Source organism: Ranitomeya variabilis, chromosome 1 (assembly GCF_051348905.1).
Source record: "Ranitomeya variabilis isolate aRanVar5 chromosome 1, aRanVar5.hap1, whole genome shotgun sequence".
In the NCBI taxonomy this organism is placed as follows: domain Eukaryota; kingdom Metazoa; phylum Chordata; class Amphibia; order Anura; family Dendrobatidae; genus Ranitomeya; species Ranitomeya variabilis.
The window spans coordinates 1,086,526,640-1,086,539,427 of NC_135232.1; the positions used below are offsets into that span (position 1 = coordinate 1,086,526,640).

Below are 12,788 nucleotides of genomic sequence, written 5' to 3' on the forward strand. Positions count from 1 at the left end.
AAAGAGAAGTGACTTAAAATCGGCAGATAATGAATTGGGGCTTAAATTATTCTCCTGAAATTAATATGTATATAATAAATTTCATAAAGGGGGGGAAGCATACTGTATTTAATGATTCCCTTACACACAATTTTTTATGAGTTTTTTTGGCTTGTAAGAGGCCTTTGGTGTTTTGTTTCCTTTTTATTGAGATTTTTTTACATGCACTTCCAATAAGTCTATGGGGAATTTTCAAATTAGGAGAACCTCATCCTTTATGTATTAAAAAATGACATTTATTGATACAAAAACAAAAAATAAAAAACTCAATACAATTATTGTATAAATATTACATTTGTATGGAAAAGAGTGTGATCCTAATGTGGTACTAATTTGTGGCTGGCTTTTTTGTATCTTATGCTAAGTCTAATGGGAAAATGTCAAAAATTATGCTATACCAAGATTGTGATGTGTTTCCAGAAAAAAAAACTGACCTAAAAAAACACACAAAAAAAGTCTGTGTACTGTGTTTTATATTTTCCTTTAACTTTCCAGCTAATGTCTAGCCGTAGGGTTAAAAAAAAATTCAGGTGAATGCCAGGAAATGTACTGATTTACTTGAGATCTTGGGGGCAAGTTCTCCATGTGCTGTGTACATGGGGGTCGGTATAAAAAATTAATTGAGGGCTATAAAGAACATACAATATAAAGCTTTGTTAAAAACATTGTGCATCAGAATATTTTTTTTTATTGTATCCCTATGTATGAAATAGCCTATAGGATGACAACAGGGCTCTGTTGGTTTCTTACATGTTAATGGACCAACATTTTTCGAATGCGCCAGGAGCACCAAATATTTGCTCATAGCGGGATGTGTAATAGATAGCGTTGATCCATTTAGAGCTGAATTCTTACATCTAGGGCTAGGTTTACTGAACATTTACTGAGCATTTTCTATAAATCACACTTTTCTACAGCCTGTCCTCCTCCCACCCTGTGCTGCACTAACCCTATAAGAGCTGGATCCCCTTCTCATCTCCCTAGTACACCATCACAGGATCCGACAGCAATCTGTGCCCTGTCCACCTCCATTTGCACTGCCGCCTCCAGGATGGACACTAAGAAAGTGGAGAGTATTTCAGCCCGGCTGGATGTGTCGGAGGATTCTTCAGGCGGTAGGACCTGAGGCATGCTCTTACTGCATCAACCTCCATTATAGCTTTTATTAACACGTCCCCCGGGACTGCATGACAAATTAAAGCTAAGGCGATAAAAGCCACCGACCTGAAACTGCAAGTGAGCAACTGAAAAAGATTGAAAAGAAACACTTGGTTGTGGTCCATGTGTTTTTCTGCAGGTTTTGATTCTACTTTATTGTATTCTGTAAATTATATTTTTCTTTTACATTTTTTTATTACTGCACTTATGAATGATTATATTCTGGGAATTTTTTAAACATCTTATGTAGTGCACAGAAAAGTTTTGTAGAGAAGTTAACATTTTAAAGTTTCATACACTTTTGATAAATTTGTAATCCTAATATTTCCAGACTTGTATTTGTTTAGTAGACTTCTTTTTTTTTTTTGGTATATAACTTTTCTGGAGTTTTTAATTTACGTAGAATTTTGCTTTTCTGTAAAATTACAAGCTTGTTTAGTAGTCAATATATAACCCAAGTGATCTTTAGTGCAAGGTTATTTTTCTCTGTCTTGTCATACACTTATTGTACAGTAGTTGTTAGCAAATAGTCGCTCCGGCCAGGGCGATGGCAGTCATCCAGTCAGGCACATCAATAACGCCGCACTGACAGAAGTAGATTTTCCAAACCACTTGTCAAGCAGGTAGAATCTGTAATATATTCATATCCCAGGATACATAAATTAGGGTTCACACGTGCGATACGTAAATTGGCAATGGTAGTTGACCGTAAACAGTAAAATCTTTTCTATGTATGCTGCTTTTATATTTCTTCATTTAGCTAATTTGTATTAATTAACACAAATCTTGAGTTTACATTGATTTTTTTTATTTGATAAGTCTCCAAACAATGGAAATATAGTATTAGTAAGAGAAGCCAAAGTCAGATTTTAGCCAAGGCCAGCCCGCAACCTTTTCCACACTCCTGAACATTGATCTTGCAACACCCAAAAGGAAAATGTGTGGAATTATGTAAATCACAAGATCAATGTGCATGTTAATGATATGCACATGATGAAAAACAGAAACAAAATTTTTGAAACAAGTCGATTTATTCAGTTTCGAGAAACTCTTTATACCTTGGCTGTCATATATGTTATTGATGGTTGTCTAAGGAATGCTCTGAAACACTGAATGCAATTGGTCTTGGCTTACAAATACTGAGGTCTAAAACTCTCCAAATACTCAATGTTTGCCCGTGGCCTAATAGCCTTTTTGATCTACGAGCTCTAGGTTTTACTCTCAATAATCCTGCAAAATTAAAACATTCTGAATATGCTTTGGGACCTTGTCGTAAAGTAATAATCGAGTTTCTATGGAGAAAAACAGGTCTAATGGTTTTACCAATCTAAATCTGATCAACAGGTGATAAAGTCACAAATTTCAAAAGCATATCGTCCTAATTGGATGAAGTGTTCACATAAAAAGTGCACACAAAATTAACAGGATCCGTCTAACCAGGTTGTATCTCAGTCTTGCTATATACTACTTCATCATGTCAGTTTCTCATATGGTTAAAGGGGTTGTCCACTACTAGGACAACACCTCATTAAAATAAATGTTATGCCCCAATAAAATAATAAACCCTAATAATGCCTATACTCACCTCCTGTGGCGGTGCCATTCCCACGGTGCCCAATCAGCGCTGGCATCACTGTCTCCGCCTTTGGACAAACTGAACATGAAGAGGCAGTCCGGGCAGTAGCTGATCCCTGGCTTCGTTTTCATGTTCAGTTTGTACAAAGGTGGAAACAGTGACGCCAGCGCTGATTGGGCACCAGCATCACATGCCACAACACAGCATCACAGCTCGGGTAGAGCGAGTGCTGACACCGTGAGAACGGCACCGCCACAGGAGGCGAGTATAGGCATTATTATTTTATTGGGGCCAAATGTTTAGTTTAACAAGGGATTGAGGGATTGTCCTGGTAGTGGACAACCCCTTTAAGGCAATTGTTACCATCCACCTCTCGTGTCTCCCCTTTTTCCTATAGTTTGTAAGCTTGCGAGCAGGGCCCTCATTCCTCCTGGTATCTGTTTTGAACTGTGATTTCTGTTATGCTGTAATGTCTATTGTCTGTACAAATCCCGTCTATAATTTGTAAAGCGCTGCGGAATATGTTGGCGCTATATAAATAAAATTATTATTATTATTATTATTATTATTATTAAGGGCAATTATAGATTTCTGCTGGAACCTCATATAACTCTGGATCACTTTCGATGATATGCCAATGGCGATTAATTATTTTTTTATTAAAGAGGTTATTGGAGTATTAAACTGAGATGAAAAGACAAACCTCTCGTTAGAATTTTTCCTATGATCCTTCAAAGGGCATCAATAGATAGAATCAACCCTCGTAAGCCATCTATTTGGGTATGTAGCTCATAGAACGTTACATCAAATGATACCATGATATCTGTGATCTGATGATGAATGGTTTGCAAAATTCCAGGTTTTTCAAATATGTAAATGAGCTGCGTGGTGTAACCCTGTAGCCATGTTTTATTCAATTTCTACTGTTTGCTCTACTATGGTGTGAGGTGGACACATCGTTTTGCATAAGTGCTGTTTACTGAAAATAATTAAAATTAAAAAAAGAAAGACTTCACATATTGGATGTAAAACGGAACACAAAATACAAATAGTTGGAGTTTTGTAATCTTTCAGTTGTACCTCTGTTAGGCTATGCTCAGACTTTTGAGGCTGTCAGGAAACGTTTCTTTCTTGGGGGGAGTTTTTAGTTTTGAAATTTTTTTTCCCCCTGTTTTTTTTTTTTTTTTACAGTCTTTTAATGGGACGGTGCCTAAAATTCAATATTTTCCATTAGGAATGTTGCACCTGGGACCTCCTGAAGCGGAAAAACTCTCTCAAAGCACTGAACATACGAACAGCAAAGAGATTTTACAATAGAAGTGAATAGGAGTCTTTCAGTATTTTTTTAACCAGCTTTTCAGGTGTTTTTTTTTGTTGGAGAGGACCATGTTGACATAGTCTTTGATACACACATAAAACAGGTTTTGCAAAACAACTAAATAGGTTTTCATTACGGCTTTGTAATCAAGAAAGTGCTGATGTAAACAGTTATTCAATGAGTAGACTGGTGGAGTGATACTCTTGGGTACTGTGATTGGGAATTTAAGCTATTCAGCTTTTTTAATTATTTCCCATAGTTGTATAAACGAACAAGCTGTGGTTAGTGCTCGGCTACAGAACTGAGAAAGCGGATCCCATAATGGCGCATTCAGGTATTCAGTGCTTTGTGGCATGCATGAGACGAGAGGTCCACGATTAGAGGCAGAGCTGAACTTGTTGTTCTGCTTCTTCTGTGCACAGCGAAAAACCACTTAATTCAGTAAATTTCCTGACTTTTCATCACAACAAGATAGATTACATTCAGGGGAAGCTTTTCTATGTTTGTACATCTGCTTTACAAGACTGAGGACATGGAAATGTGTGGTCTAAACACATCCATTATAAGAGTCCGCTTTATCAGAAGAATCAATATTCGTCTCCATAAAATTGAACTATTTTACTTAACACAAAGTAATGCGTAATGAGCCAAGTAAGCCTTTGAAAGGAAGAGATTGGATAGCATTTATTTTTTGTGGATTATAGTCAAAATTCTAAACCAATAAAGTCTTAAGGTCCCCATTGCCGTAAGCCACTCACTCCCCCAAATTGGTGGACTCCGACAACAGTCTAATGTGTATGAAGGAGATAAGGATCGAGCATGTCCTATCTGTCTACTGATCCTCTTGTTCTTAGTGATATAACTCTGGCAGCGGCTTTCTCGTACAGAACACAGAGCAAGCGCTCCTGTGTATGGAGGAGTCAGCATCTATCTATTGTGTATAGCGCCCCTTACTTGAAATACAGTAAATATGAATTCTTGACCTGCTGCTGATTTGTTCATTCTGTCTCCCAAAGATCACAGTAAGGCTCAGCTCACAATTACCCTGCGCTCTACATTGCAAAATTTCCATGAAAATCTCTGAAATATGTGATTGAGACAGAACTCGCGGTGGAAGATTCCCTATAATTGGGTAGGTGGAGGCACTGTGGACACCATCTGACCTACACTGTCCGTCTTTTTAAGTGTGCATAAAATCGCGGTCGGTTACAGTTTTGTGCACCTCTAAAAAGATTCCACTGAACAGTGGTCAATCAGACTAACTTTCCTGCCTCATTATAGTGAATGGATCCATTAGGGTTTTCATCTGATTCACATCATTTGGAGATTTAGATGGAGATCCCAATGTAAGTGCTCAGCTATCCCCTATCTATTAAATATACAGCAGTTGAAGTATCACATACTGCAACTGCTGTGCATACATTATGTATGTGATACTGCGGCTGTTGTATATACAATATATAGGTGATACTGTGACTGCTGTGTATACATTATATAGGTGATACTGTGACTGCTGTATATACATTATATAGGTGATACTGTCACTGCTGTGTATACATTATATAGGTGATACTGTGACTGCTGTATATACATTATATAGGTGATACTGTCACTGCTGTGTATACATTATATAGGTGATACTGTGACTGCTGTATATACATTATATAGGTGATACTGTGACTGCTGTATATACATTATATAGGTGATACTGTGACTGCTGTATATACATTATATAGGTGATACTGTGACTGCTGTATATACATTATATAGGTGATACTGTGACTGCTGTATATACATTATATAGGTGATACTGTGACTGCTGTATTTACATTATGTATAATCCATATATTAATCCAATAAATACCGCTTGTATGCAAAAATTATTTGTCATGCACCAATAGATACATAAATCATCCCAAATAAAAAGTGCAACAAAAAGACAACGTGTAAAATAATTTTTATTAAAGATATAATGAGGTAAAAAAATGAATTATACACAAAATATAGCTGATAAACATTTGAGCAACATATAATGGTATGAAAAGGACACCAACCAAAATATACAAAATAGATTATTAACCCCCACACTCATATGACATATGCCAGCACTCCTCGATATTTGCACAAAAATGAATAAAGTGTAACGGTGCAAAATTACTACAAATATAGTGCAAAATTACAAAAAATTGTGCAACAATGGGATAAAAAAACATAAAAATAATTATAATTTTTTATAATTTTGCACTATATTTGTAGTAATTTTGCACCGTTAGGCTATGTGCACACGTTCAGGATTTCTTGCAGAAAATTCCTGAGAATTCCGGACATTTTCTGCAAGAAATCCGCAAGAAAACCGCATGCGTTTTTGCCGCGGTTTTGACGCGTTTTTGCCGCGGTTTTTTCCGGACACTTCCCAATGCATTTTGGAGTGGGAAATCCGCAAAAAAAACGCAAAAAGATAGAGCATGTCCGGATTTTGTGCGGTATGCGTTTTTTTTGCGGAAAAAAAAGGCATCATGTGCACAAAACATGCGGAATTCCTTAAAAATGATAGGATGCATAATGTATGCAGATTATTTGCGGTTTTATAGCGTTTTTATAGGGAAAAAACGCGAAAAAACCGCGAATAATCTGCAACGTGTGAACACAGCCTTATTACACTTTATTCATTTTTGTGCAAATATCGAGGAGTGCTGGCATATGTCATATGAGTGTGGGGGTTAATAATCTATTTTGTATATTTTGGTTGGTGTCCTTTTCATACCATTATATGTTGCTCAAATGTTTATCAGCTATATTTTGTGTATAATTAATTTTTTTACCTCATTATATCTTTAATAAAAATTATTTTACACGTTGTCTTTTTGTTGCATTTTTTATTTGGGATGATTTATATAATCCATATATTGTATATACACCACTTGCAGTATCACCTATGTTATGTATATATAGAAGTCACAGTATCACATACTGTGACTGCTGTGTATACATTATGTATGTGATACACAGCAGTCGCAGTATCACAAACAGCTCCACAATATATGCTACAATCAATTATATACAAAACTCCATATTGAATACTATGGTAAGGAATATAGAATGGAGCCGTGTATACACTATGTAGCGACGAGATGTGCAGGTGTATATAGTACGGATTCCACACTGTCAGGGCCGGACTGGGTCTAAAATTCAGCCCTGGCATTTGAGGTTACACAGGCCCACTTGTCACATGGTGACTGTATAATATCTTTGTACACTTGTAGGCTACAAGAAGTGAGGGGAGTGTAACACGACTATATAACATAATTACAGCTGTATCCAGCATTACAGCTCAGTCCCCATAGAATGTAATACCACACAGCCCCCATAGACTATAATACAGCACAGCCCCCATAGAATGTAATACAGCACAGCCAGGGGCTGGCTGGCACTTTTCAGCCTGGGGGCAATCACAAGGCAGTGGCCCTCGAGTTGCGGTGGCCCTCCTTTTCCCTGCTTACCTCTGGCCATTGCATTAAAGCAGCAGACATAACAGGCTTTAAAAACAGGCTGGTACAGAGATATGGGGACAGAACTGAGCTTGCTGCATAGATATGGGAGCAGAACAGAGCTTACTACAGAGATATGGGAGCAGAACCGAGCTTACTACAGACATATGGGAGCAGAACCGAGCTTACTTCAGAGACATGGGAGCAGAACAGAGCTTCCTATAGAGATATAGGAGCAGAACAGAGCTTACTGCAGAGATATGGGAGCAGAACGGAGCTTACTACAGACATATGGGAGCAGAACGGAGCTTACTACAGACATATGGGCGCAGAACGGAGCTTACTACAGACATATGGGCGCAGAACGGAGCTTACTACAGACATATGGGAGCAGAACGGAGCTTACTACAGAGCAGTATAATATAGTAAAATATATAGATGAATTAGAAATGGCGACACACGCAAACGTCATCTGCATTAGTAATACATGCACCATTACATAATTAGTTGTAGGCTGGGTTCACAAGAGTGAAGTTTACATTCTGTATACGCACCACAACCTCCAGCCTCGCGGAGGGTATCCCTCCTGTAAACCCAGCCTGACGGGGACAACCCCTTATAAATGGAAGTGTGCTCCTCTAAACCATGCAATCACTGGCAATCCTCCAACCGTAAGTGGTGAATTTCCAGAGCTGGGAAATGGGATTTCAATATTAGAACACGTCAACTTTGGTTCCCGTCCCTCCTCAAGGAAGTAAGGCAGACAGGTGTGATAAGACTATTAGAAAAACTACTGCCACACACACGGCAGTACATACTGGCAGAAGTGTGAGGGCATTAGTGCCTGTGTATGGACATGTCAGAGGCTAGAGAGAAGAAAGTTTGGTCCCTCTTAGCTTCTGGCAATGTTTTACCTCAGCTCACATTTGGGCCATACCATTGTAAAACAGGTAGACACATTTACCCACTGACCCTACTATTCATAAGGAACTGCTGTCTACCCCTTAGTTGCCCACTGTATATAGTCAGTGTGGGGATGTGGGCTACAGAACAACACAGGGCGATGACACTGCTACCTGAACCCTTCAACTGCCCCACAATATGCAGAGAGGAAAACCAGTACAAAGTATGGCAGCCTCCCTGCAGAGCTGTCCAGGGCCGGACTGGGACAAAAAAGGAGCAATGCCACACAAACCCCACCAGCCCACAGACTATAAAGGTACCTTCACACTCAGCAACTTTACAACGAGAACGACAACGATCCGTGACGTTGCAGCGTCCTGGTTAGCGATCTCGTCGTGTTTGACATGCAGCAGCGATCTGGATCCCGCTGTGATATCACTGGTTGGAGCTAGAAGTCCAGAACTTTATTTGGTCGTCAGGTCGGCGTGTATCGTCATGTTTGACAGCAAAAGCAACGATGTCAGCAATGTTTTACATGGAGCTAACGACCTGTGAGAACGATAAGTGAGTCGCCGTTACGTCACAGGATCGCTCCTGCATCGTTCTGGAGCTGCTGTGTTTGACGTCTCTACAGCGACCTAAACAGTGATGCTGCAGCGATCGGCTCGTTGTCTATATCGCTGCAGCGTCGCTGAGTGTGACGGTACCTTAACACTCCCCCTACACCCGATCAGTGAATTTTCCTATACTGTGTTGTGCCCTTCAACACTCCTCTTAAAGGCGTTATTTGAAGAGCTATGTGTGAATGTCGCCACAGTGCCCACGACTGATCGCTTCTTTAGAGCGCCGGTTCTCGAGATCATGGGGGTCCCAGCGGTCGGACCCCAGCAACTACAAAGTTCTCGGGAAAGGGGATTACTTGGTATAATCCATTTAAATGTGTTTTCCAATATTATATATATATATATATATATATATATATACTAGCTGTACTACCCGGCTTCGCCCGGGTTAATGACTGCTGTTAGCAAAATAGAATGTGTTAACAAAAATTTATTCTGCACACAAAAACCACAAAACAAATAGATAGAAATGTAATTATTAAAAGGCAAAAACTAAGCAAATAGAAGCATTTCACAACATATATTAGCTTTGTTATACTGAGAATGTCTTTGTTGCCTATATTAACCAATCAGAGCTCAGGTTAATTAACTGTAGCAAAATAGAAGCTGAGCTGTGATTGGTTGCTATTGGCAGCCTGATAAATCCCCAGCCAACAGGAAGCCCTCCCCCCTGGCAGTATATATTAGCTCACACATACACATAATAGACAGGTCATGTGACTGACAGCTGCCGTATTTCCTATATGGTACATTTGTTGCTCTTGTAGTTTGCTTATTAATCAGATTTTTATTTTTGAAGGACAATACCAGACTTGTGTGTGTTTTAGGGCGAGTTTTATGTGTCAAGTTGTGTGTGTTGAGTTGCGTGTGGCGACATGCATGTAGCGACTTTTGTGAGATGAGTTTTGTGTGGCGACATGCGTGTAGCAACATTTTGTGTGTTGAGTTGCATGTGACAGGTTAGTGTAGCAAGTTGTGTGCAGCAAGATTTGTGCATGGCGAGTTTTGCGCGTGGCGAGTTTTATGTGTGGTGCATTTTGAGTATGTGCAAGTTTTGTGTGAGGCAACTTTTGCATGTGGTGCAACTTTTGTACATGTGGCAAGTTTTCTGTGTGTGCAAGTTTTGCATGAGGTGAGTTTTCCATGAGGTGAGTTTTGCACGTGTGGCGAGTTTTGCGTGAGCCTAGTTTTGCATATGGCGAGTTTTGCATGTAGCGAGTTTTGAGTGGTGACTTTTGTGTTTCGACTTTTATGTGGCGAGGTTGGTGTGTGTGTGTGGTGAAATGTGTGCTGAGGGTGGTATATGTGTTCAAGCACGTGGTAGTGTGTGGCGCATTTTGTGTTTGTGTTCATATCCCCGTGTGTGGTGAGTATCCCATGTCGGGGCCCCACCTTAGCAACTGTACGGTATATACTCTTTGTCGCCATCGCTCTCATTCTTTAAGTCCTCATTGTTCACATCTGGCAGCTGTCAATTTTCCTCCAACACTTTTCCCTTCACTTTTTCCCCATTATGTAGATAGGAGCAAAATTGTTTGGTGAATTGGAACGCGCGGGGTTAAAATTTCACCTCACAACATAGCCTATGACGCTCTCGGGGTCCAGACGTGTGACTGTGCAAAATTTTGTGGCTGTAGCTGCGACGGTACAGATGCCAATCCCGGACATACACACATACATACATACACACATTCAGCTTTATATATTAGATATACCTGTATGTAATCTCCTGTATATAGTATATACCTGTGTGTCATCTCACCTATATATAGTATATATCTGTGTGTCATCTCCTGTATATAGTATATACCTGTATGTCATCTCCTCCTATACATAGCATATACCTGTGTCATCTCCTCCTGTATATACTATATACCTGTAGGTAATCTGCTCCTGTATATAGTATATACCTGTGTGTCATCTCCTCCTGTATATAGTATATACCTGTATGTCATCTCCTCCTGTATGTAGTATGTACCTGTATGTCATCTCCTCCTCTATATAGTATATACCTGTGTGTCATCTCTCCTGTATATAGTATATATCTGTGTGTCATCTCCTCCTGTATATAGTATATACCTGTGTGTCATCTCCCCTGTAAATAGTATATACCTGTGTGTCATCTCCTGTATATAGTATATAGCTGTATGCCATCTCCTCCTGTATTAGCCCTCGTTCACACGTTATTTGGTCAGTATTTTTACCTCAGTATTTGTAAGCTAAAATGGCAGCCTGATAAATCCCCAGCCAACAGTAAGCCCACCCCCTGGCAGTATATATTAGCTCACACATACACATAATAGACTGGTCATGTGACTGACAGCTGCCGGATTCCTATATGGTACATTTGTTGCTCTTGTAGTTTGTCTGCTTATTAATCAGATTTTTATTTTTGAAGGATACCAGACTTGTGTGTGTTTTAGGGCGAGTTTCGTGTGTCAAGTTGTGTGTGTTGAGTTGCGTGTGGCGACATGCATGTAGGGACTTTTGTGAGATGAGTTTTGTGTGGCGACATGCGTGTAGCAACTTTTTGTGTGTCGAGTTGCATGTGACAGGTTAGTGTAGCAAGTTGTGTGCAGCAAGTTTTGCGCATGGCGAGTTTTGCGCGTGGCGAGTTTTATGTGTGGTGCCTTTTGAGTATGTGCAAGTTTTGTGTGAGGCAACTTTTGCATGTGTTGCAACTTTTGTGCATGTGGCAATTTTTCTGCGTGTGGCAATTTTTCTGCGTGTGCAAGTTTTGCGTGTGGCGAGTTTTGCACGTGTGGCGAGTTTTGCATGTGGAGAGTTTTGCGCGTGGCGAGTTTTGAGCGGCGACTTTTGTGTTTCTACTTTTATGTGGCGAGGTTGGTGTATGTGTGGTGAAATGTGCACTGAGGGTGGTATATGTGTTCGAGCACGTGGTAGTGTGTGGCGCATTTTGTGTGTGTGTTCATATCCCCGTGGTGGTGTGATTATCCCATGTTGGGGCCCCACCTTAGCAACTGTACAGTATATACTCTTTGGTGCCATCGCTGTCATTCTTTAAGTCCCCCTTGTTCACATCTGGCAGCTGTTAATTTGCCTCCAACACTTTTCCTTTCATTTTTTCCCCATTATGTAGATAGGGGCAAAATTGTTTGGTGACTTGGAAAGCGCGGGGTTAAAATTTCACCTCACAATATAGCTTTGACGCTCTCAGGGTCCAGACGTGTGACTGTGCAAAATTTTGTGCCTGTAGCTGCGACGCCTCCAACACTTTTCCTTTCACTTTTTCCCCATTATGTAGATAGGGGCAAAATTGTTTGGTGAATTGGAAAGCGCGGGGTTAAAATTTCACCTCACAACATAGCCTATGACGCTCTCGGGGTCCAGACGTGTGACTGTGCAAAATTTTGTGGCTGTAGCTGCTACGGTTCAGATGCCAATCCCGGACATACATACATACATACATACAGACACACACACACACATTCAGCTTTATATATTAGATATATATATATATATATATATATATATATTTCATTTTCCCATAGTATTCCTGAAAATAATAAACCAATATTAACCCTCCCAAAGACCAATGTCACATATCCGAGAACAGGACAGGAACAGGATTGGCAGGAGGAGTGGTACTGTGCAGTGTATATATACAGGACAGGAGGAGAGTACTGTGCAGTGTATATATACAGGAGGAGTGGTACTGTGCA

The 12,788-nt window shown here is 39.8% G+C and overlaps 1 protein-coding gene across 2 annotated transcripts in view; it reads left to right on the forward strand.

Annotated features, from left to right (window-relative positions):
• The first annotated feature begins 887 nt into the window (after nucleotides 1-887).
• Nucleotides 888-12,788, forward strand: part of KCNIP4 (potassium voltage-gated channel interacting protein 4) — a 1,385,815-nt gene continuing 1,373,914 nt past the window's right edge. For both annotated transcript variants that reach the window (XM_077279981.1, XM_077279984.1), the window contains exon 1: nucleotides 888-1,154. In XM_077279981.1, the coding sequence (XP_077136096.1) occupies nucleotides 1,091-1,154 (64 nt within the window). In that variant the 5' untranslated portion in view covers nucleotides 888-1,090. The remainder of the gene's footprint in view (nucleotides 1,155-12,788) is intronic.